At 36.1% G+C, this 25,577-nt stretch overlaps 2 protein-coding genes across 3 annotated transcripts; one reads left to right on the top strand and one right to left on the bottom strand.

Annotated features, from left to right (window-relative positions):
• LOC137391950 (cell division cycle protein 27 homolog) lies at positions 1 to 25,577 on the top strand. 2 transcript variants are annotated; one of them, XM_068078525.1, is made up of 18 exons: positions 1 to 89; positions 1,790 to 1,930; positions 2,214 to 2,289; positions 3,600 to 3,747; positions 4,407 to 4,535; positions 8,004 to 8,101; positions 9,206 to 9,360; positions 9,936 to 10,117; positions 10,546 to 10,651; positions 10,777 to 10,956; positions 11,577 to 11,751; positions 13,120 to 13,292; positions 13,918 to 14,070; positions 15,614 to 15,822; positions 16,201 to 16,318; positions 24,446 to 24,649; positions 24,899 to 25,055; positions 25,437 to 25,577. In XM_068078525.1, the coding sequence occupies exons 2-18, from the start codon at positions 1,904 to 1,906 to the stop codon at positions 25,544 to 25,546; spliced, it is 2,400 nt and encodes a 799-aa protein (XP_067934626.1). In that variant the 5' UTR covers positions 1 to 89; positions 1,790 to 1,903; the 3' UTR covers positions 25,547 to 25,577. The 2 variants fall into 2 exon arrangements, with proteins under 2 accessions (XP_067934626.1, XP_067934627.1); XM_068078526.1 differs by lacking the exons at positions 1 to 89; positions 1,790 to 1,930; positions 2,214 to 2,289 and having other exon boundaries at positions 3,607 to 3,747; positions 4,412 to 4,535.
• Positions 13,317 to 13,781, bottom strand: LOC137392277 (uncharacterized protein in mobD 3'region-like). The gene has a single exon (XM_068078948.1). The coding sequence runs from the start codon at positions 13,779 to 13,781 to the stop codon at positions 13,317 to 13,319; it is 465 nt and encodes a 154-aa protein (XP_067935049.1).

Below are 25,577 nucleotides of genomic sequence, written 5' to 3'. Positions count from 1 at the left end.
CTGGTGGTATTTGTACAACTGTGCCTTGGCAAAAAACCTGAACTCATTGGAGGCAAACTGGCAACCATTGTCAGAAATCGGAATCTCAGGTGTGTAAAATCACTTTTGTTTGAACTAGTGGTCTATTCTAGCCCTGCAACTTCGATTAATCTCGAATGGTAGTCTATTAATAGCAAAGAGCGTTTGCTGTCACAAAAACCTCAACCTTTCCGAAGGACCAGTAGGGAATTTGGAACAAAAAAGAGGAGCCTGATGATCATTTGTGTCTATCTGTCCAGTTTACGTTTTAAGTACGTTAAATATTTCATGCGAAGGGAGATATGTAAGTCAGCCAGACCTCACATAACTAAGAACAAAAGTTATTACTTCAACATTCTCCTGTTGTATTTTTTTATCATTTAGACTCGGGGATGATGTGGTGTGAGGAAGTGCTGACACAACAAACAGGTTAACTTTTTCCGTAAACATGGTGTCAGCTTTACTTATAGAATCTTGAGAATGTGACAACGCATAACCAATGATGTCATTATTCTCAGATCTGTTCAACGCGGTAGTGAAACCTCATGAGGCGTATTCGAAACCCTCGAATACTGACTGGGTAACACACACATCAGTCTCTAACAGAATATTAGGATATAAAACAAAGATGTCAAGCCACATTTTTAAGAATGGTTTGTAAAGACCTACACACTACCACTGTCAAAAAACCTCTATGATTTAATGATCACATACCATTCCACACTACAATCGACACAGCCTTTATTGTAATTCTCCAATTGCTCTTCGTATATCATTAGAATCCAAATGCCGTACGTATACCATACATACATGCACCATACATACATACACCATACACACATATACCATGCATACACCGTACATACATACTTACACCATACATACACCATACCCATATGCATAGAGAATCTGAGCACAGCTTTCTTAACACTGAAAAACTAATTTTCTACTTTATATGAAAACCCACAGGATACGATTGGAAAGTATATAAATATGAATGCATTGTAAATTGTCCTAAAATATGAATTGAACATACTCATAGTTTCAAGTTTATTCCGGTATTTGGAACTCACTTTTTGTCTCACAAATACTCCAAGAGTTTTTATAAAAATTGTTAAATCTAGTTATCACACAGATAAGCTGCTAATGGGTTGATACAATAGTAATGCTTCGAAGTAGCTGTAATGAGATTACTATATTTTAGTTAACTCATATTATTCTTAATGGGAAATATTTTACACATAGCATACAGTTTCAGTGTGTTGGTGAAAGCAGTATGTGGGCATTACTACCAATTAATATCATTCGCTGCTCATATCTTATATTATTTTTTGATGGAGCAATAGGAGCACTGCTAGAAAAATGATATTTTCAAGTTGAAACGGTGTAACGTTAAGCCAAATTATAAACAATATACTTTATATTTATACTCAAACTGGTCTACAGACTCTTAATAAGTTCTCAATCATCAATATAACAGGGTAAAAAATTGAGTAGCCAAAGATACTTACACACACATATTTTTACAACCTTAAACTTGACCTTGCTTCCCACCGCAAAGCTCACAGATGTAAAGGGAATTTCTGGGCTTTCAGTGAAGTTTTTATGGTTTTAACATCCGGATAGCTTTTTTACAAGGGTTGGCAGTTGGACCTTGTATTAGGTCCTTGATTTACAAATACCATTGGATCAATTGGTATGGAAAATAACCTGACTATATATTTTCTCAACTCTAACGCTCATTTTATTACATTGAGAGTTTGCTTTGCAGTTACTGGTAACTGAAAAGCAGTCCTAACAGAGTTTCATGTCAAGCGGAATACCAGAAAGCTGTAAACCCGCTACACTAAGCTGACATGAGATTATCTCTGTTATTCATTCTAGTATGATTCTTCCACAAGACCCTGTTCAGGTCGGTTGATTTTACTCATAAGGACCTTGAGCAACTGCTCCAATTTATAGATTTTTACACGGCAAGTTACCTTATACACATGGGAAAAGGTGTGCATCACAGAAAGCTGTGTACTGCATTGAATATATGCTAGTTGTTGAGAGCTTGAGCTGTGTAAAGTAGTCTGTTTAGGACACCAACATTAACGCTTGGATCATCGGATTGAAATTGAAGGCGTTACATAATGTTTTTGAGATGCACTCATACTGCCAGTCCTATTCATACTTATTGTTTGCGATTGTAGGCAGCGATTGTGCATGCGTTAAACAACCATTCTCATGAGGACGCTGTCTTCCTCAGTGAAAGACTCTTCGCAGAAGGTAAGAGAATTGGTGAAAACACTTAATTTAGCCCAAAGACTAGGTCACTCCGAGAGGAACAGTTGGGACTGATATGCCAACATTAGCTTAAGATATTCATTGGTGAAAACACTTAATTTAGCCCAAAGACTAGGTCACTCCGAGGGGAACAGTTGGGACTGATATGCCAACATTAGCTTAAGATATTCATTGGTGAAAACACTTAATTTAGCCCAAAGACTAGGTCACTCCGAGGGGAACAGTTGGGACTGATATGCCAACATTAGCTTAAGATATTCATTGGTGAAAACACTTAATTTAGCCCAAAGACTAGGTCACTCCGAGGGGAACAGTTGGGACTGATATGCCAACATTAGCTTAAGATATTCATTGGTGAAAACACTTAATTTAGCCCAAAGACTAGGTCACTCCGAGGGGAACAGTTGGGACTGATATGCCAACATTAGCTTAAGATATTCATTGGTGAAAACACTTAATTTAGCCCAAAGACTAGGTCACTCCGAGGGGAACAGTTGGGACTGATATGCCAACATTAGCTTAAGATATTCATTGGTGAAAACACTTAATTTAGCCCAAAGACTAGGTCACTCCGAGGGGAACAGTTGGGACTGATATGCCAACATTAGCTTAAGATATTCATTGGTGAAAACACTTAATTTAGCCCAAAGACTAGGTCACTCCGAGGGGAACAGTTGGGACTGATATGCCAACATTAGCTTAAGATATTCATGAATAAATAAAATCTTTAAAGATAGATGAATTCCTGTCCCAGGATAATATTTTATACGGTCAGATTTTTCTACTCTTGACAAATGTCAACCATGAAGGTGCCAGACTCAGCGTCTCTATGGGCTGAGTTATAGTGTATTGGTCAAACTAGGGTACTTCTGAATTGCGCAATAAAGTAGCTAAATATATCTATAATTCAATTGTGCTACGCTATACTCAATCATCTAGGTCTATGTATACTCATACGTCGGGAGTTATCCCCCACATGGTGCTTCCGACAATACAGGATTGTCTTGATGATTATTCTAATGATTAGAAGATGATTGACAGATGAACGAAAACATTTTTTACCATTCACTGAACATATTTGTTATCAACAGGTTTTGGATTATCACAGCCTCTTGACCAAGCTCTCAAATAGTACAATTATTTGAATATTGCCTCGGACAAGTGGTCTTCTAAGTTTAATAAATAATGATCAAGTACAATATCAAGTGTTGTTTTGCTTGCTATAGATTTTGTAACGTTGTCATCGCTATTTCTTGAATATTACTCATTGCTACCTAAACCTTCCTTTACAGCCCCAAGTGATTCAACATTGTTCCTTCTGTCTTCCGCATATTACCAAGCTGGCAGAAAATCGCAAGCTTACAGATTTCTGAGGAGCAAAGGCTACCCGACAGCTCGCTGCCGATACTTATACAGCAAGTGCTGCTATGAAACTGACAAGTATGCAGTCTGTACCCTGTTGTACCCTGTTGTATCCTAGTGTTCACTGTTTGTTCCCTGTTTGTTCACTGTTTGTTCACTGTTTGTTCACTGTTTGTTCACTGTTTGTTCACTGTTTGTTCACTGTTTCCATTGGTCATTGGCCTAGTATGCTTGATAAATACGGCAAAGCGTTTTCTGTGTGTGCGAAAAATTAATGTATAGTATGTGCTAGCTTTTTGTTGGCAGCTTGTAATTCTCTCTAAATGAACAATTGAAAACAGTTTTTCTCATTATGAACAGATGCAAAGACCTTGCTTATACGGTTAGTCAATGTGTATATGTAGTAGCGTGACTACTAGTTGTTATTGGCAGCAAGATAAGTCATCTAGTGCCAGCGCTATCAATTTATTGGGATGGTCTAGCAACAACGCATCTTTGAAATAGGAAACCAAGGTTGCATAGTGCAGTCATCAATTAGATGGAGTGTTACAGTTTCATGTAGTCTGAAGGTGGTTTTTGAACAGCAGAGCTTCACCTGTTGAATAGCTTCAACTGTTGATACTAGTCAAGGGAATTTGTGGGCAGCAGTGCTTCATCTGTTGATACTAGTCCAATGAATTTGTGGGCAGCAGTGCTTCACCTGTTGATACTAGTCAAGTGAATTTGTTTGCTTGAAGATTAGAGGAGGCAGAGTTTGTACTCACCCACAGTACAAATAAGAAGTCCCTCAGCACTCTCAAGGATTTCTCTGATGAATATGGGGACAATGCATCATTTGTCATTGGCCTTCTCGCTGACGTCTGCAGGTAATACATGTATATCACTTCTATAGGCACTTCTATAGGCGCTGTATGATGCAGTTTGGTTAGGGTTGCGTATGTGTCTTTGTTATGGTGATTCTCATACAATTAAACATCACCCAGCTAATGAAACCTTATTCTAGTTGTAGAGATGTTATCAGCTACTCGTTGCTTTGTCGATTGTGTTTCAGCTGTAAAGGGCCAACAAAGCAAGGCTCCTAGGGCTCTTCTAGAGAGTCTGTGGCAGCAATGAAAGGAATGCGAGCTAAATAACTCTACCTTGATCTGAGTCACTAGTTTACACAATATGTCAGTTTTTGTAAGGGTGCACATGCAGTTACACTGCTTGCAAAATACCATATTTTTATTTTACGCTTGTTAAACAAGAGCCCAAAGCCTAAGGCTTACTAATTATCAATAGCAAATGCTCAAGGGTACTTGTTTGCAAGGTCAAATTTATTTCTCTGCTCTGCGTGCTAATATTTTGTACACTCTCTAGTTTGGCTTTTGCGACGTCATAAAAGTCCACAAAGCCTACAGCTAGTTGTTGTATAATTATTTTTATGAAATTTGTTGGTCCATTTGGACTTCCCTAATTTCTATTGAGTCTAGAAATATGAAAGACACTTGCCTTAGAAATTGTTCCCTATATAAGCTTGTGTAAGCTGTTGCATAGTTGCATAGTCAGACGTATAAATTTCTGTTTGTCTATATCCGATTGGTTGGATTTACTTATTTGACATGTCAAGGTAGGCAAATCCTAAATTACTTTTATTCTAAACAGAAAAAAGTTCATATAAGCAGCCATATTGTGTAATGTTAATAGTATATTGAGTGGTTTACTTTTTAGCTGTTGATAATTACTCCCATCTTTATTAAGGGTACCTTTATTAAGGGTACCTTTGTTAAGGATACCTTTATTAAGAATGCCTTTATTGAGGGTACTTTTATTAAGGATACCTTTATTGAGGATACCTTTATTAAGGATACCTTTGTTAAGGATACCTTTATTAAGAATACCTTTATTGAGGGTACCTTTATTAAGGATACCTTTATTGAGGATACCTTTATTAAGGATACCTTTATTAAGGATACCTTTATTAAGGATACCTTTATTAAAAGGATACCTTTATTAAAAGGATACCTTTGTTAAGGATACCTTTATTGAGGGTACCTTTATTAAGGGTACTTTTATTAAGGATACCTTTATTGGAGATACCTTCCTTAAGGATACCTTTATTAAGGATACCTTTATTAAGGATACCTTTGTTAAGAATACCTTTATTGAGGGTACCTTTATTAAGGGAACCTTTATTAAGGATACCTTTATTAAGGATACCTTTATTAAGGATACCTTTATTAAGGATACCTTTATTAAGGATACCATTATTGAGAATACCTTTATTAAAGATGCCTTTATTAAGGATACCTTTATTAAGGATACCTTAATTAAGGATACCTTTATTAAGGATACCTTTATTAAGGATACCTTTATTGAGAATACCTTTATTAAAGATGCCTTTATTAAGGATACCTTTATTAAGGATACCTTTATTGAGAATACCTTTATTAAAGATGCCTTTATTAAGGATACCTTTATTAAGGATACCTTTATTAAGGATACCTTTATTAAGGATACCTTTATTGAGAATACCTTTATTAAAGATGCTTTTATTAAGGATACCTTTATTAAAGATACCTTCATTAAGGATGCCTTTATCAAGGATACCTTTATTAAGGATACCTTTATTAAGGATACCTTCATTGAGAATACCTTTATTAAAGATGCCTTTATTAAGGATACCTTTATTAAGGATACCTTTATTAAGGATACCTTTGTTAAGGATACCTTTATTAAGGATACCTTTATTAAGGATACCTTGATTAAGGATACCTCTATTAAGGATACCTTTATTAAGGATACTTTTATTAAGGATACCTTTATTAAGGGAACCTTTATTAAGTATACCTTTATTAAGGATACCTTTATTAAGGGAACCTTTACTGAGAATACCTTTATTAAGGATACCTTTATTAAGGGAACCTTTATTAAGGATACCTTTATTAAGGATACCTTTATTAAGGGAACCTTTACTGAGGATACCTTTATTAAGAATACCTTTATTAAGGGAACCTTTATTAAGGTTACCTTTATTAAGGATACCTTTGTTAAGGATACCTTTATTAAGGATACCTTTATTAAGGATACCTTTATTGAGGATACCTTTATTAAGGATACCTTTGTTAAGGATACCTTTATTAAGGATACCTTTATTGAGAATACCTTTATTAAAGATGCCTTTATTAAGGATACCTTTATTAAGGATACCTTTATTGAGAATACCTTTATTAAAGATGCCTTTATTAAGGATACCTTTATTAAGGATACCTTTATTAAGGATACCTTTATTAAGGATACCTTTATTGAGAATACCTTTATTAAAGATGCTTTTATTAAGGATACCTTTATTAAAGATACCTTCATTAAGGATGCCTTTATCAAGGATACCTTTATTAAGGATACCTTTATTAAGGATACCTTCATTGAGAATACCTTTATTAAAGATGCCTTTATTAAGGATACCTTTATTAAGGATACCTTTATTAAGGATACCTTTGTTAAGGATACCTTTATTAAGGATACCTTTATTAAGGATACCTTGATTAAGGATACCTCTATTAAGGATACCTTTATTAAGGATACTTTTATTAAGGATACCTTTATTAAGGGAACCTTTATTAAGGATACCTTTATTAAGGATACCTTTATTAAGGGAACCTTTACTGAGAATACCTTTATTAAGGATACCTTTATTAAGGGAACCTTTATTAAGGATACCTTTATTAAGGATACCTTTATTAAGGGAACCTTTACTGAGGATACCTTTATTAAGAATACCTTTATTAAGGGAACCTTTATTAAGGTTACCTTTATTAAGGATACCTTTGTTAAGGATACCTTTATTAAGGATACCTTTATTAAGGATACCTTTATTGAGGATACCTTTATTAAGGATACCTTTGTTAAGGATACCTTTATTAAGGATACCTTTATTAAGGATACCTTTGTTAAGGATACCTTTATTAAGGGATCCTTTATTAAGGATACCTCTATTAAGGATACCTTTATTAAGGACACCTTTATTAAGGATACCTCTATTAAGGATACCTTTATTAAGGATACCTTTGTTAAGGATACTTTTATTAAGGGATCCTTTATTAAGGATACCTCTATTAAGGATACCTTTATTAAGGACACCTTTATTAAGGATACCTCTATTAAGGATACCTTTATTAAGGATACCTTTATTAAGGATACCTTTGTTAAGGATCTATTTACTAAGCTTTTAATATTTCATCTACATTTATTTACTTCATATACATGGTGTGACAGTCACCTGTCTTTTAGCGTCAATTTCTGCCTTCCTCAATTATATGTATTTGTACACAGCAAAGCTCTGTGAATATTTGCAGAAGAACTGAACGGCACGAAAAAGCATTGGAGTACTACCAAACTAGTCTGACCCTCAACCCTTTCATGTGGTCTAGCTTTTCTAGCATGTGCAAGTTGGGTATGTTTACTATCTCTATTTTCTTATCTTTCACTACTTTCATCGGCTTACTCTTATCTTTTCATCTCACCAATTCTATTGCCCTTATATGACTACAGTATGTGACTACAGTGTATGACTACAGTATATGACGGCAATATATGACTAAAGTGTATGACTGAAGTATATGACTACAGTGTATGACTACAGTATATGGCTACAGTATATGACTACATTATATGACTACAGTGTATGACTACAGTATATGATCACAGTATATGACTACAGTATATGACTACATTATAGGATTACAGTAAATGACTACAGTATATGACTACAGTAAATAACTACAGTGTATGACTACAGTATATGATGGCAATATATGACTAAAGTGTATGACTGAAGTATATGACTACAGAGTATGACTACAGTATATGATTACAGTAAATGACTACAGTAAATGACTACAGTATATGACTGCAGTACATAACTACAGTATACGACTAAAGTGTATGACTACAATAAATGACTACAGTGCAACTTCAACATATGAGATCCATTCATTCCCAACTCCTGCTCATATCTAGTACCCATTTTGTCCATAAGGAATAACTGAACACTAATTAATTCATTGTCGACCTTTCAAAACCATTCAAAGAGTTGAGGACCAACTCTTAAAGACTATAAGACAGATATTTCTAATTACTGAAAACACATTCACATATTAATTGAACGCAAAAATTCAAAAATCAAATGAATAATATAATATCAGCCAAATAGAATGTAAATATTTTATGGCCAACAGAGGTGTATTCATAGTGGCAGAGCAGGTGAACACAAGAGACTGGAGATGATAATGAATGAACTAAGTTGCTTTAATGAGCTGATTTATTCTTTAACTTTGAGTTTGGTGTTTAAATTGCTCGCATTGGCACTGACGGTCTTGATTGCTCAACCACCTTGTGAAACATCCAAGTTCTCTCATACCTCACATTCTCATATCTTGAATTTTTATTAGCATGTATGTAAAGGTTCCTCTGTATATGCGCATAGTCTGTCACCAACAGCCCAACTTAGTTCACTGATTGCTTCAATAGTTCATTCCACCTTTACCTCATATTTTAGGAGGTCAACCAAACCCTGAGAAGCTCTTTCAAGCTGAACAGGTACAGCAGGCCATGAACAGTGTGAAGTCAGTTCTGTTCTCACCTCAAGTCACTGCCCTCCATATGGACACACCTACGGGTGAACATACCAATATCAGTACTCCGCATAACTTGGTAAAATCTGCTTTCACTATGCAGCTGAGTTGTTCCAGTTGCATTTGCGAGCAACTTCTTTTACAAGTTTTTTCATGATTATCCATTTTTTGATTTGTCAGATAGTATTTTGGTTGGCATTCCTTGAAGCCATAACATTTTCCGACTTGTAACCCTAAATCTGTAGACTGTACAAGGAACTTTTGGATAATTAACCAAAGTACTTACCTTGTTAATACACGCTCACCACCACTCTTGCCTGCCCAAAATGACCCGCAAAATATCTATACCCCCTACCTGATTCATTTGTTATCAAAACGAGCGTTGCCTGAGACCTCTTTGCATTAATGTCTTTTCAAATGCAATCTGATTTTTTATAATTTGTCAATATACCTACAATACCTACCTACAATACCTACCTACAAGACCTACCTACAATACTTACCTACAATACCTACCTACAATACCTACCTACAATACCTACCTACAAAACCTACCTACAATACCTACCTACAATACGTACCTACAATACTTACCTACAATACCTACCTACAATACCTACCTACAATATATCTGCAGGCAATGTTTATTGACAGGGAAAATCTGGGCCACTGTCAACCTCTATATACTCTCCTAGTTTACTCACCGAGTCAGATTTAGCCAGCAATCTTGACTCCATCAACTTTGAAACCCCATCTAATGTCAACCAAACACAGGACACGCCCCCTGTTGGCAAGAAGTTAATGTCAGCCAATAACTCTAGTAGAGCAACTCCGAGGTAAGATTATCTCAAAACAAGTCTTGCCGTTTTGGTGTATTATAAACAGCAACATCTAATATATCTCATTCAAGTTATAAGTGTAGCTGATATATCTTATACAAGTTATAAGTGTAGCTGATATATCTCATACAAGTTATAAGTGTAGCTGATATATCTCATACAAGTTATAAGTGTAGCTGATATATGTACTAATACTAGTTATAAGTGTAGCTGATATATGTACTAATACTAGTTATAAGTGTAGCTGATATATGTACTAATACTAGTTATAAGTGTAGCTGATATATGTACTAATACTAGTTATAAGTGTAGCTGATATATGTACTAATACTAGTTATAAGTGTAGCTGATATATGTACTAATACTAGTGGCCTACTACCCTAATACTTTAAAAATCTTTTTAATTAAGATGATGTTGATTTAAGCTTTGGGCTGCTGCCATTGGACAGTCCTTTGCCAGGCTCATGTGATCTAGACACACCTACTTCCATGCTCTGTGATATGCCAGCAGCCCCTATAAAAAGAGACAAGGTCAGTTCTTTTTCTCTGCTCTGAACTTGTTTAAATCATGTTATGAGTGTTTTTGCTTATCAGAAATCCTTGTCATTGTCATAGTCTTTCACACATTTAAGGTTGATATTCTTGGGGGTTTGCAGGTGTCCAAACTGCAGACTATACGTGCATCAGCACCAGTTGGAAAACTGGTCTTTGGTCAGTCGAGTACATCAAACACCAAGTCTGAGGTCATACTTCCTCCTCCGATCACCTACCGAACCTCACTACCTCGACGTCGAAGCAAGCGTATTTTAGACAGCCAAAACTCCTCTAATGTTAAGGTAAGGAACTATGGGTATACTCTCACTCGTAGGCTCTTAAACTATCCCCTGTCATGGTCAAGTCCCTCTTTTTTATGAGTAGTACTATGTGTCTGTATCAGCCGCTGTCATCTATCTATTAGTAGTACCATGTGTCTGTATCAGTCACTGTCATCTATCTATGAGTAGTACCATGTGTCTGTATCAGCCGCTGTCATCTATCTATTAGTAGTACCATGTGTCTGTATCAGTCACTGTCATCTATCTATGAGTAGTACCATGTGTCTGTATCAGTCACTGTCATCTATCTATGAGTAGTACCATGTGTCTGTATCAGCCACTGTCATCTATCTATGAGTGGTACCATGTGTCTGTATCAGCCACTGTCATCTATCTATGAGTAGTACCATGTGTCTGTATCAGCCACTGTCACCTATCTATGAGTAGTACCATGTGTCTGTATCAGTCACTGTCATCCATCTATGCAGATAAGATGTGACGGGCAGCTTGGCTGAGAATGTAAGGGTTTGCTATAATGAAGTGTAATTTCATTGCGCTGATCTATTTCAGAATATGTGAATTGTGTTAGACAGTGAGCTTGATATTTGTGCTAAAGAGTTCATGTTGGTGTTATGCGCTAGGAGAATAACAAGGTGCAGATGAGAAAGCAGACGAGTCCGAGAACCAGTGCTCGCAAGATGAGATCCTCACAGAAGTTAGAGCAAGAAGTCAATACAAAGAACTCTTACAATACAATCCAGCACCCGAGTGTTGTTCCTTCGGAGACTCTCGATTTCAAGCAGAAGCAGTCTGCCAGTCAGTCAATTGCTTTGCTTGTTATTACTAGCACCTTTATTAAGTTAGTCACTAATGGTTGCCATAGCAACTGCCTTTTCCCTTCCTATGCCCACTAACAGCAACCTTGAGGTACATTCATACGGCGCCAGTACCTACCTGGAACCTTTTTGGTATTTTATATAAGCATAGACCTATTGCTTTCTAGAAATTGTTCATTATATTAGCTTTGAACACATACAGAGTCTGTGGTTGCGGGTGTATTTGTCAATTATTGTACAGTGGACCCCTGGGTTACAGCGTCCCCCACCTTCCGGTTCTCTAGTGTTACGATGTGGAACATGACGTTTTTCTGGCCCCTCATTTCGGCGTTTCCCCCACCATATGACATCAACGTGTCTATCTGAAAATCCAGTTTACAACAGCATCGCTCGGTCTTTTTTGTCGAACTAGTTTGAAAAAAGTTTTACTAAGGTTGGCTAAAAAGTTATAGTGAACGCGAAGCAAAATGCGTCAAGCCGAAAATGGGTAAGAAAAAATTAAGACTGACAAAATTAAAATTAATTTTTGTGAAATATTAAAACTTAGCTTCAAGTGTTTGTTTAATAAGCTAAATTCGTTTAAGATAAATTCAAAGTTTATGCATCACAAAAGTTTAGTGTACCGAACGGTACCGAACAGTGCTTTACATAATAATGTTTCACTTTATTGCAGATCTTGGCCACTGGATAGGTAACTATAGTTACTAAGGTTAACATACTATTTTGTTACTAATTGTTAATATGTACAGCGCTTATATAAAACTTTGATGATTTTACCAGGGGTTTGCATTAGATAATTACTATAGGTTCATATACTCCTCCATATGGTATTTTCATCTTACGAACCCAACACCAAAATGAATTAATGTCGTATGACGAGGTCCACTGTATTCAATATCGGTAGTTTTATAAAATGGTGCAAAACTGACTGGGCATGCGAACTGTAGCTGGGCAAGGGTGGTGGCTGCACTGTAGTGCACAGACTTGAAGCCAGAGTACCATGCGGCTGTATAGATTAGCATGCAGATGTGTAGAACTTTGAGAGGTCAGCAGTGCCTATTTCAGGTATGCCCTCGTTAGTTATTTTACACCATTCAGAATACCTGGGGGAAGCATAGAAACTACTTATCGATATCAAAGCCCTAGAAAGTCCACTTTAAACACAGCACTAGTATTTGGTGGTTTTTATATAGCAGTTTGCGATGCGTGTGCGCCATAGGGTGACCTCATACTCCACCGACCTCTTTGCATTTGAAAGCTGTCTGCTCTTGCAATTTTTGTTACACGACTCAATAATTTTCAACATAAAATATGGATATTTGATCGCGGCCTGTTATTCTGTTTGTAGATGCATTTTTATCTTTACTGCGAGACCTTGGTTCTGCTTACCTCGCTTCGCAGACTTTCAACGTGAGACGGGCAGTGAAAATATATGAGAATATTCCCTACCACCAGTACAGGACTGGTTGGGTGTTGGCAGAAGTTGGCAAGGCCTACTTGGAGCTTTCCGAGTACCAAAAGGTCAGCCACTGTTTTATATGACTGTCAGCTAGTCTCTGTGATGTTAGTTTCCATTATGTTAGTCTCTGTTATGTTAGTCTCTGTTATGTTAGTCTCTGTTATGTTAGACTCTGTTATGTTAGTGTCTGTTATGTTAGTCTTCGTTATGTTAGTCTCCGTTATGTTAGTCTCCATTATGTTAGTCTCTGTTATGTTAGTCTCCGTTATGTTAGTGTCTGTTATGTTAGTCTTTTCTATGTTAGTCTTTGCTATGTTAGTCTCTGTTATGTTAGTTTCTGCTATGTTAGACTCTATTATGTTAGTCTTTGCTATGTTAGTCTCTGCTATGTTAGTCTCTGGTATGTTAGTCTCCGTTACGTTAGTCTCCGTTACGTTGGTCTCTGTTGCGTTGGTCTCCGTTGCGTTGGTCTCCATTACGTTGGTCTCCGTTACGTTTGTCTCCGTTACGTTGGTCTCCGTTACGTTGGTCTCCGTTATGTTAGTCTCCATTATATTAGTCTCTGTTATCTAAGCACTTGCTGGTCCATCTTACTCCCTATTGGATTTATCGATGACAAACTGCCGGCTAGTTGTTTCTTGCTCTATCGATGCATCGACTGCAGTGGCCTTTTTGCATCCATTGTAGGCAGAGGAAGCTTTCAAAGAACTGCGTATGCTCGAGCCACACCAAGTTCATGGAATGGAAACCTATAGTACAGTATTATTTCACCTACAAAAGGAAGTAGCCTTATCCACGCTCGCACAAGATATGGTCGATATAGACAAATCGAGTGCTCAGGTATAGCTTTGCATTTAGTTACGTTCATTAGTTACACCCATTACTTACGTTCATTGGTTACACCCATTAGTTACGTTCATTAGTTACACCCATTAGTTACACCCATTGTTACGTTCATTAGTTACTCCCATTAGTTACTCCCATTAGTTACGTCCATTAATTACATCCATCAGTTACGTCCGTAGTTACACCCATTAGTTACGTTCATTAGTTACGTCCATTAGTTACGTCCATTGTGTTGCTGTAATTACCTGATAACTAGAGCTAACTCGGGCTAACTTAGTTGGTACAGTCATACTTCGACTTACGAGCTTAATGCGTTCCGAGACTGAGCTCGTATGTCAATTTACTCGCATGTTGGTGCAATTTATTTATATATAGAACAATTAAATATATCTTGATTGGTTTCCATACTCTAAAAAATTCAAATAAAACACTCAAAACAAGATATTGTAACAGAAAGAACATGTTGGTTATTGTCCTAACTTACCACATGCTTTCAAAAAGCATCAAATAAAAAATAATGCAAGAAAATGTGATTAATTAAAATGTAAAATTACATACATACAATAGCAGCTAACGCTAGCATTTGCCAGGGAGGGAGATATAAGCTATCCTTCATTACCACAGTTGACTTTGACAAATTTGGATTTTATCAAAGTCTTAAAAGACAAACTTAAAAGCAAACCTAAAAGCAAACTTTCATTTTCAATTAAAATTTCTTCGGCGTTCATAGTTTGAAGTTTCTCGCTGGTTAGCTAATCCTTTGTTTCCCTCTCACAACCAGCCGGCCGTTTTAAGAAAAACCTATCTAAGGGCGTTTGCCTTTGTTGCCCTTTCAACATGTTGCGTTTAGGACGAACATAGGTGTCGTCACAAAGGGTTAATGCAAGACCACTAGCTAGCTTGTCCAAATGTCTAATTTTTATAGTTTTGATAGATAGCACCGGCCTTTTCACATAGCATCGTTTCAGTTACGCTGTCACCGGCCAATTGTTTATCTTTTATTCAATGCCTGAGCAGTCTCTCATCAGCAGTCGTGAAAATCGCTGCGCCGTTTAGAAACTATGGTTAGTCCTTTTGCAAACTAAATGCCCTGAATATAATCCTTCTGTTTGATAATTGTGGATGTATTTCTGTCATATTGTGAGCTGGCTCAATCACGCATACACATTTCACATATTTTTCAATAATTTTCCGTTTAATATCAATTGTTATCATTTGCTTTGTCTTTGCTTTATCTTTCATTTTACTGGCAAACTTTCGGTCTACGCACAGTACTTTTAATTCACATAATTCTGCACTGGAAATCGCGCACAAAAAATCATGGTACAAAAGTATAACCTGAGCAGTTGAAAAATACAGAGTGACGCTGTTCTCATAAAACACCTCCGACATAATTGGCAACTGACTCACACGCTCGTATCTCAAACATGGCTCATATGTTAGTGCTAAAACTTGCTTAAAAGCTGGCTCATATCTCAAGTTTCTCGTACGTTGGAGCACTCGTAAGTTGAAGTATTACTGTATCCTCGTATTGTAGACATGGTGTGTGAATGGCAACTGCTTTAGTCTTCAGAAAGAACACACAACTGCCATAAAGTTCCTCCAACGAGCCATCCAGTTAGACCCTACCTTTGCATATGCCTACACCCTTCTAGGTCACGAGTACACTCTCATAGAAGACTATGACAAGGCAATGGCTGCCTTTCGCAATGCTCTCAGAGTTGACACTCGCCACTACAATGCTTGGTCAGTTCCTACAGCTGCATCATTTCTCATTTCAGTTAGTTGTGTGACAGCTATGGTGTCAATTATGATCAGTTGTGTGACCGCTAAGGTGTCAGTTATGATCAGTTGTGTGACCGCTAAGGTGTCAGTTATGATCAGTTGTGTGACAGCTATGGTGTCAGTTATGATCAGTTGTGTGACCGCTATGGTGTCAGTTATGATCAGTTGTGTGACAGCTACAGTGTCAGTTATGATCAGTTGTGTGACAGCTATGATGTCAATTATGATCAGTTGTGTGACAGCTACAGTGTCAGTTATGATCAGTTGTGTGACAGCTATGATGTCAATTATGATCTGCTGTGCGTCATCTATAATGTCAGTTATGGTGTTTTCTGACAGGTATGGCTTGGGAATGATATTCTACAAAAAAGAGAAGTTTGCGCTAGCTGAGACTCATTTCAAAAGAGCGTTAGACATAAACCCCCAAAGCGCTGTTCTCTTGTGCCATGTTGGTCTGGTGAGTCATCGACTAATTGCTCTCATGTCTTGTTTATACCTATTTGCTCCCAATCTCTTTATAATATTATTAGGTGGTGTCCATATGCCTATCTGTTCACTTTTTCTGTCACAAAACAATTTTTTTTGATTTGCACAATTACAGTGGCCCTTCAGGATATGCTTACCCTGTTATACGATTTTTGCACCTGTCAAAGGGGAACATGAAAAATTTTTTCACCTCACCATAGGAATCTTATTTCACTATACAAATTTGTCATTCGGTGGGCTTATTACATACGTCAAAATAACAAAGACGCCGAAATGCTGTTGGCTGAAAACATTTTCACAACGCCTGAAAGAGACATGATGACCGATTTCTCTCAGTTCAACAGTAACATTTCTCTCGAAAACCAGTAGCAAAGTTAGAGTTGCGATCTCTTGAAACAGAAAATTAGTGGTCAGACAACTTCTCTTAATTTTCTAACAAAAATCCACTTCTCGAAACTGGTTCATTTGAGCCAACTTATTTTGCAAAAGATTTTAATGAGATCAGCTAAAATTATAGTGAAAACAAGCCAGAAACTAAAGTGATAAAGTTTTAGTGATAAAAAGTTGTAATTCCGTAAAATAGTTAAAAATACTAAGTCAAACTTAGCTTCAAGTGTGTGTTTAGTAAACTAAATTCATTCAAGTTGTATTCAACGTTTATGCTCTACGTGTGTACGCCTGTCTTGAAGATAAGAACGTTCTATGGTACGTACTGCACATAGCACATTGCAGCGTTACATTTCAATGCAGATCATAACCAATAAATACACTTAATATACTAAAGTTATTGTAAGTAACTATAGTTGCTCAAGTTAACATACTATTTTATTACTAATTTTTAACATGAACAGCACTTATATATAAAATTTTGATGATTTGTACCAGGGGACGTTTGCATTATATGATTACTATGGTTTTTATACCCCTCCATACGATTTTTTTCACCATACTTTGCCAACCCTGGAGCGGTTTAAAATCGTATTCTGATGATTCACGTTATTAGGAGGCTTTGGAGATATTTGGACCCACCTTTGGCCAATTGACCTTCGACCTTTGAGCTAATTGATCTCCTTACAGTGGTCAATTGGCCACTTTAAGGTTGCCAATCAGCTCAGTTGGTTAGAGCATCAGCCTAATAAGGTGAATGTCAAGGGTTTGAGCCTCTATTGACCAGCATTTTAGTCCTATCATTAATTGTGTGTACAGAATCTTGCGAGATTTCTTGAAGGATGGCACATTTAAAACGACTGCTATGGTAACACAAAAATAAAAGGCTTTGACATCTCCACTGCGCTTTATTATTTCTGACAATATCATTGATTCTAAGGTCGCCTTTATTTAACTTAGAATCTGTGAGTCCTCTTTACCGAATCTCAAATGAAGCTGATTTCAGATAGAAGGAATTACAATTAGCAAATTAGGAAACTATAATTGGACCAAAGAGGACCACCCATTTAAATTAATCAAATACACCGTAAAACTTCTAATTGAACGCCCACCTTTATTTGACCGCCACCTCAATGTGACCATCACCTCTATTTGACCTCCACTACGAGAAAAGGGTTGAAAACTAGAGCGCCACCTTCTATTTGAACGCCACCTTGACTGATTTTTATGAACCCATAATATCAAGTAATAAGTAAAAAGTGCCCACAAAATCGTATTAATAATAAATCATTTACATTATTAACAATCAATTCTCTCATTGTCCAACTCCAAAGCTTTGCGCTTTTTTTTCGTTAAAACTTTGAAGGCAACACCATAGAAATAATCTATAACGGTCTCAGACTAATAGTAGTTCCTTGTTTAATACGGTTTTGATACTTCGAAGTACATGTACCTATATATAAAAAACGATTTAAAATTATGTTGGTAGATGAACTTTGAAAGCAACACCGTAGAAATACATGTAATTACTAACTGTCCCAGGCTAATAGTAGTTCCTTGTTAAACGCGGTCTTAATACTTCGAAGAGCATATAAAAACGGTTTGCCTTATTTGACCAAAAGTTACATTTAGCGAACAAACTTTTACGCATGGCATTTGTATTAAAAGCACCGCGTAAAGGTTTTGCTGTGCCAAAAAATTGTTTGGACGCTATTCTCGACTAGTTCGGCAGTGCAGAAAAATATTTGAGGCCAGAAGATATTGTGGAAGGTATTGGGCAACTAGAAAGTGTTCGTTCCATCAAAAGCAACAATCAGAACACAGCTATCCGAGCAAACGATGGAAATATTTTTGTTTTAAAAACGTTCATTTTTTGTTTCTGCATGTAACATAAGTATGGTTCATTTACATCCATGTATGTCACTTGTTCATGAATATATATTTGTATCATTTGATGGATTATCATTATTTACCTTTTAAATATGCAGATTTATAGCATGTTATTTAATAGCATCCTTGTGGCTATCTTAACACGGCTTACAATGGATCGATGCTCATAACTTCACTTCTATTGCACATAAAGAGCTAGTTTTGGCTGCAAACTGTAGCAAACATATCATGATTGCAATGAGGTTTTATACACCATTGGTAAATAACTAAATATAGATATAAAATACAAATATGTCTTCAAATTTAGAATGAAATGGAAATTGAAAATGCCACAAGATTGCAAAGAAGGACACAGGCTATAATATCATCGCAGGTCAATTGCAAGCAATAGATATCAACTGGTAGAGATATTTCTTGGTTTTTCGATGCATATTTATTAAGAGATCTTTGGCAAGGTGGAGGTAAGTTAGCAGATTTATTGCATAGAAAAAAGGTTTAATATTGCTCCACCAAAAAAAGAGAGCAAAATATAGGCAACATTCGCGTTGCCCATAATAGGGCTAAATTTGTCTTCCCAAAATTGTGTTTCTGCTATTATAGCATACCTACGACCTACATAAGACATTAACCCTACATTTTAGGCAGTCAGCATTTGAAAGAAATGTGTTTACTTGTTCACATCATTTTTATATACCTCGAAATGCGCGGTTGTCCGCTTCACACTTAATACTCCATTTATCGAGTCTTTGCTATTGCAACTAGTTGTAATCTACCGTATTATTTAGCCACCTAGCCTATGTCTATGCCATTACAACCACGTACATTGAGTAAGGACTTTGTGACTACATCTATTGGTCTATTACTGGATTATTAGAGGCTGAACAATGAATTGTATTGAGGATGAGGAATGCTAGTATAGTCTAAGGAAACTAGAGAATTAGGGTCTGGAGCAACTGCAAGGTTACAATCAAATATATCAGTCCTCAGTACAGGCAGCTTTACTGTATGACTAGCGGTGTTACCCGGCACTGCCTGGGTAATAAAAATCGGCTTATAAACAATTAGAAGTAATGAGAGTTGCCTGCCACTTGCTATTGGCCTTGCACAATACCTATGAAAAAATTGAGTATGCTTACTAATGAGAGCTATTCGTCTCAGTGGCGTTACGCAATCACCCTGCGCAGTACGCTAAGCCGTTGGGTATTTGCTCCCGTATAGCGACATAAATCGGCTAGCTAACAAATCAATCTCTGTGGCCTAATTGATAAGGTGTTGAACTGGCAAATGGGAGGGTCCAAGTTCAAATCTTCTTTGGTACGGAATCTTTAGTCCAAGATTTTAATTGCTATAGCCGGGATGCAGACAGACAGATCCACATACTTTGAGAAATATACATATAGATGCTAAGATATGGGCTGTCTGCAGCATGCAAACAGACAGACTTCAAGAGCATTAGGATAAGACATCTATGATCCACCATGGGTGTCTCATGGAGGGATAAAATCACTATTACGTTCCAGACCTACCCATAGCCCACCCTTGAAATGGGGATTTTCAAGAAGTAGAAACTAAATTTTTTTTAAGTATGAGCCATAATTTTAACATTTCAGAATACTTAAAGTTCTTTCTGCATGTACATACTCGTATAGTACAGCTGTACGTTGTATATATTTTGTATACATCATACATTGTATATACTAAAATCCGTAAGTGATTACTGAGAAGTGAATGTCGAAGCATGACTGGGGTCAGATTCAAGAGCCAAGGTCAGTGATAAATGTTCTTAAAGACGATCAGGGTTAGTATAGCAGAACGATGTAAAGTGTTGCTCTGTAGATGGAAAAAACAAGAGATGGTCAAATTCCATTCAATATGTAGTTGAAAACTTGCCTCGAGCTAATCTAGGAAGAGATTCTTTTTTGATCGCTGACAACAACCAGCTTATTACTAGAGAACTTTCATATCAATAGACTGTGCTCTCCCCATTCATGCTTTAATAATGATAATGATAGTTTACTGCTATCCATATCCAAATTAAGGCCTCTGACGGCAGAGGGTACACCCTAGAGTCACATAGGGGCAATAAAGTTTAGTTTGAAAACAAGACCATGACTTGTAAACATAAGTCATCATTGTGAGATCAGAATGAAGACACTCGAGTAGTCGCAATCTTTGAAAACCGTCGATATAGCGAAGATGTGACAATTGCAGCTGTGTAGGAGGGATTACTGTACTGAGAGTCGCATTACTTTGCTTTAAACTGTCCTTGTTCAAAAGAATCTGAGGTGTGGGCATGCAAGTGAGGAAATGCATCAATTTTGCATTCTCTGAGAACTGTTTTACTGCCAGATGAAGCAGGGAAAATGCAACCAGGTGAAGCCTGGACTAAGATTTAAATACACAGTTCAGGGGGAAAGAAGAAATGGATATGCATGTATACAGTAATGAATGGCAAATGATGGCAGGAAATGAGCAGGTTAGAGAGGTTGGGTTAGATCAAAATAAAAACAGTCAATGTCGCCTTGGGAGACTGCTATGATGATATTATACATGTAGCCTACACACACATATATATATGTTTCAGTGTTGGCATGATATCGTATAGATGTATAGAATGGTATAGAAACCCATAGTAATTATCTAATGCAATCACTGCCTGTTAAAAATCATCGAAATCATCATTATTAAAAATTAGTAACAAAACTTAGTAACTATAGTTACCTACAATAACTTTAGTGCATTTTGTGGTTATGATCTGCAAGAAAATGTAACATTACAATGTACTACTTGCAGAGTTCTTACTTTCAAGACAGACGTGTACCATATATTCTGAATGTAACTTATATGATTTTAGCTTACTAAAAACATACTTCAACAAAGCTTTAGTATGCATTTTCGTAAACTTTTAACCAAAATTTTATCACTTATCTGTTTGCGAACCCGTTTTCATCATAATGGATAATGCTGAACTGGGGTATAATCGTCAAATTTTAATTGTGAGAGAAATTAGCCCTAGTACAGCGAGGAAGAAAAAGCATCGTGTTTCATAGAGTTAATAGAGTTTCAATTAATATGTTATTTAGCGTAGACAATTGAGAAAAGGGTGTACGGTATATGATCGGAGCGATAAAGTGGTAAGGACTGTAATGGTAGGAAGTTAAGGTTGCAATATCCGTGAGTTCAAATCCAGCATGAAACGGAGATTTAATTGCAAAATTTTAATAGCTTTAGCTGGACGTGCTGAAGTACAGACATACATACAGACAAACTTTGAGATTTTCATATACATGTAGATATATACTAGGTGAATGCCTGGCTAATAAAAGTCTTTGCACAGAAAATCTATTTTTATTTAACATATAACAGTTACCATTCTATCTTTCAAACTTCCTATGAGAAACATGTTTTGTGCAGTTTAAATAAATCAAGAGAAAACATAAAACAACTGTAAAGGTTTTCAAACATTGTCAAACAACTGTAACTTTCAAACTTCATATCACGAGGAAAATGTTTTGTGCAAGTCAAATAAATTAAGAAACAAAATAAAACAACTATAAATTTGTTAATATGTGAAATAATTAGCAAGTAATTACGATAATAATTAGCAAGCAAAGTACGATTACAATAAAAGATGATTCAGTAATGATACAATTAATACGAACTGAGAAAACAAAATAAAAATCCTGATTATGTTGAATTAATAGTAGCAATTCTTGCATAGGAGTGTGTGTGTGTGTGTATAAAAAAAGGTTGCTGTTCCAGCAGAAGTTATCCATCAAAACTTTGAATACGACGATACTGGTACCTTATGGTACAAGTGTAAAAATAAAACATCGAACTGTCTTTGTCTGGTACTTTGTCTGACTGAACAGGGAGAGAAATCAGAGAATGAAGAGGCTATTCCTACTCGAGATAACACAATTATTGTTTGTGTGAAAAGTATCAGCCTTAATCGCGGTTTAGCATTTGAATTTTATAAAAAACGGGAAATAAAAGTTCATGAAAACACGAAAAGGCATCGCGTTTCCTAAAGTTAATAGAGTTTCAATTGATACGTCACGCCATTCAGCTTGTACAATCGAGAAAAGGGTATACAGGACGGCTACCTGGGCAGGCAGACATCCTTACAGACAACAAACTTTGAGATTTATTATAGATATGTAACTATAGCAGCTTAATTACCTCTATTCATCGATGTCTATGTGATTTATATATATAGATATGTAACTATAGCAGCTTAATTACCTCTATTCATCGATGTCTATGTGATTTATATATATAGATATGTAACTATAGCAGCTTAATTACCTCTATTCATCGATGTCTATGTGATTTATATATATAGATATGTAGCTATAGCAGCTTAATTACCTCTATTCATCGATGTCTATGTGATTTATATATATAGATATGTAACTATAGCAGCTTAATTACCTCTATTCATCGATGTCTATGTGATTTATATATATAGATATGTAACTATAGCAGCTTAATTACCTCTATTCATCGATGTCTATGTGATTTATATATATAGATATGTAACTATAGCAGCTTAATTACCTCTATTCATCGATGTCTATGTGATTTATATATATAGATATGTAACTATAGCAGCTTAATTACCTCTATTCATCGATGTCTATGTGATTTATATATATAGATATGTAGCTATAGCAGCTTAATTACCTCTATTCATCGATGTCTATGTGATTTATATATATAGATATGTAACTATAGCAGCTTAATTACCTCTATTCATCGATGTCTATGTGATTTATATATATAGATATGTAGCTATAGCAGCTTAATTACCTCTATTCATCGATGTCTATGTGATTTATATATATAGATATGTAACTATAGCAGCTTAATTACCTCTATTCATCGATGTCTATGTGATTTATATATATAGATATGTAACTATAGCAGCTTAATTACCTCTATTCATCGATGTCTATGTGATTTATATATATAGATATGTAACTATAGCAGCTTAATTACCTCTATTCATCGATGTCTATGTGATTTATATATATAGATATGTAACTATAGCAGCTTAATTACCTCTATTCATCGATGTCTATGTGATTTATATATATAGATATGTAACTATAGCAGCTTAATTACCTCTATTCATCGATGTCTATGTGATTTATATATATAGATATGTAACTATAGCAGCTTAATTACCTCTATTCATCGATGTCTATGTGATTTATATATATAGATATGTAACTATAGCAGCTTAATTACCTCTATTCATCGATGTCTATGTGATTTATATATATAGATATGTAACTATAGCAGCTTAATTACCTCTATTCATCGATGTCTATGTGATTTATATATATAGATATGTAACTATAGCAGCTTAATTACCTCTATTCATCGATGTCTATGTGATTTATATATATATAGATATGTAGCTATAGCAGCTTAATTACCTCTATTCATCGATGTCTATGTGATTTATATATATAGATATGTAGCTATAGCAGCTTGATTACCTCTATTCATCGATGTCTATGTGATTTATATATATAGATATGTAGCTATAGCAGCTTAATTACCTATATTCATCGATGTCTATGTGATTTATATATATAGATATGTAGCTATAGCAGCTTAATTACCTCTATTCATCGATGTCTATGTGATTTATATATATATAGATATGTAGCTATAGCAGCTTAATTACCTCTATTCATCGATGTCTATGTGATTAGGATTACTTTCTATGTTAGTAAAACTATATCTACTCGAAGATATCTATTTAGCTGTATATATCCACCTGTAGTCATACTCTGCTTTTTTTCTGCAGGTTCAACTGGCCCTACATAAAAACAGTTTAGCCTTGAAGACATTAAATCAGGCAGTCGAACTTAGCCCACGGAATCCCATGTGTCTTTTTCACAGAGCATCCATGCTTGTAGCGAATGATAAGCTAAATGATGCCCTCAAGGAACTTGACGAGCTAAAAGCGCTTACTCCTAAGGAGAGTCTCGTCTATTTTTTAATCGGAAAGGTGGGTTTTTAGTCACCCCTTTTCTCCTCTATAGAGTCTGAGGCTACACGTGTAGTGGATTGTTAGACTACTAATAGACACATACATATATGAAGGATAAATGAGGAAATACTTCGAAAGGGTTTGTAAATAATATAGTGCTGGAAGTTTGCTCAGTGTAGACTAAGTTCTCATATCTACCTGTATGTCGGGTGCAAAATATCCCTCCTATCTGTTCATGCTCTTTAATTTCTATTTATTGTTGGTTAGGTACACAAAAAATTAGGCAATGCTCACCTTTCTATGCTGAACTTCTCTTGGGCCACCGACCTTGACCCTAAGGGAGCTAACAATCACATAAAGGATGCCATCGATAGGCGTTACGTCACTGATGAAGATGAAGATCCATCAGCAGATTCCAGCCTATGTATGTTTTTGCTGTAGTTGCACAGCTATTGTATCAGGTGCTTGTGTATCAGGCGCTTAGAATATTTGTGTAGCAGGTGCTTGTGTAGCAGGTGCTTGTGTAGCAGGTGCTTGTGTATCAGGTGCTTGTGTATCAGGTGCTTAGAATATTTGTGTAGCAGGTGCTTGTGTAGCAGGTGCTTAGAATATTTGTGTATCAGTGTTAGAATTTAGTGACGATCGATAGTTGGAGTAGTTAGACTGAAGAGGTGCTCAAAAGATTGGCTTTAGCGATGATGCACTCAACAAGAGGTCAAACTTTTTAACATATGTTTAGGCTTGGCTAGTCAATTTTTTACCCGCTCTATACACTATGTATATTCTACATATATTTTACTTGTAGTATTAATGGACACACCCCTCTCTGGCTCGCTCAGTACCGATGCATCTATCATGGACTCGGACGAGGCCCAGCAGCAGCTTCATGCCAATGAGAGCGATGATAGCTTATGACGATGAGGTTGCAGGCTACATAGAGTGGCCC

This window comes from Watersipora subatra, chromosome 3 (assembly GCF_963576615.1).
Source record: "Watersipora subatra chromosome 3, tzWatSuba1.1, whole genome shotgun sequence".
Taxonomy (NCBI): Eukaryota; Metazoa; Bryozoa; class Gymnolaemata; order Cheilostomatida; family Watersiporidae; genus Watersipora; species Watersipora subatra.
This window is presented reverse-complemented; position numbering and strand designations above follow the sequence as displayed.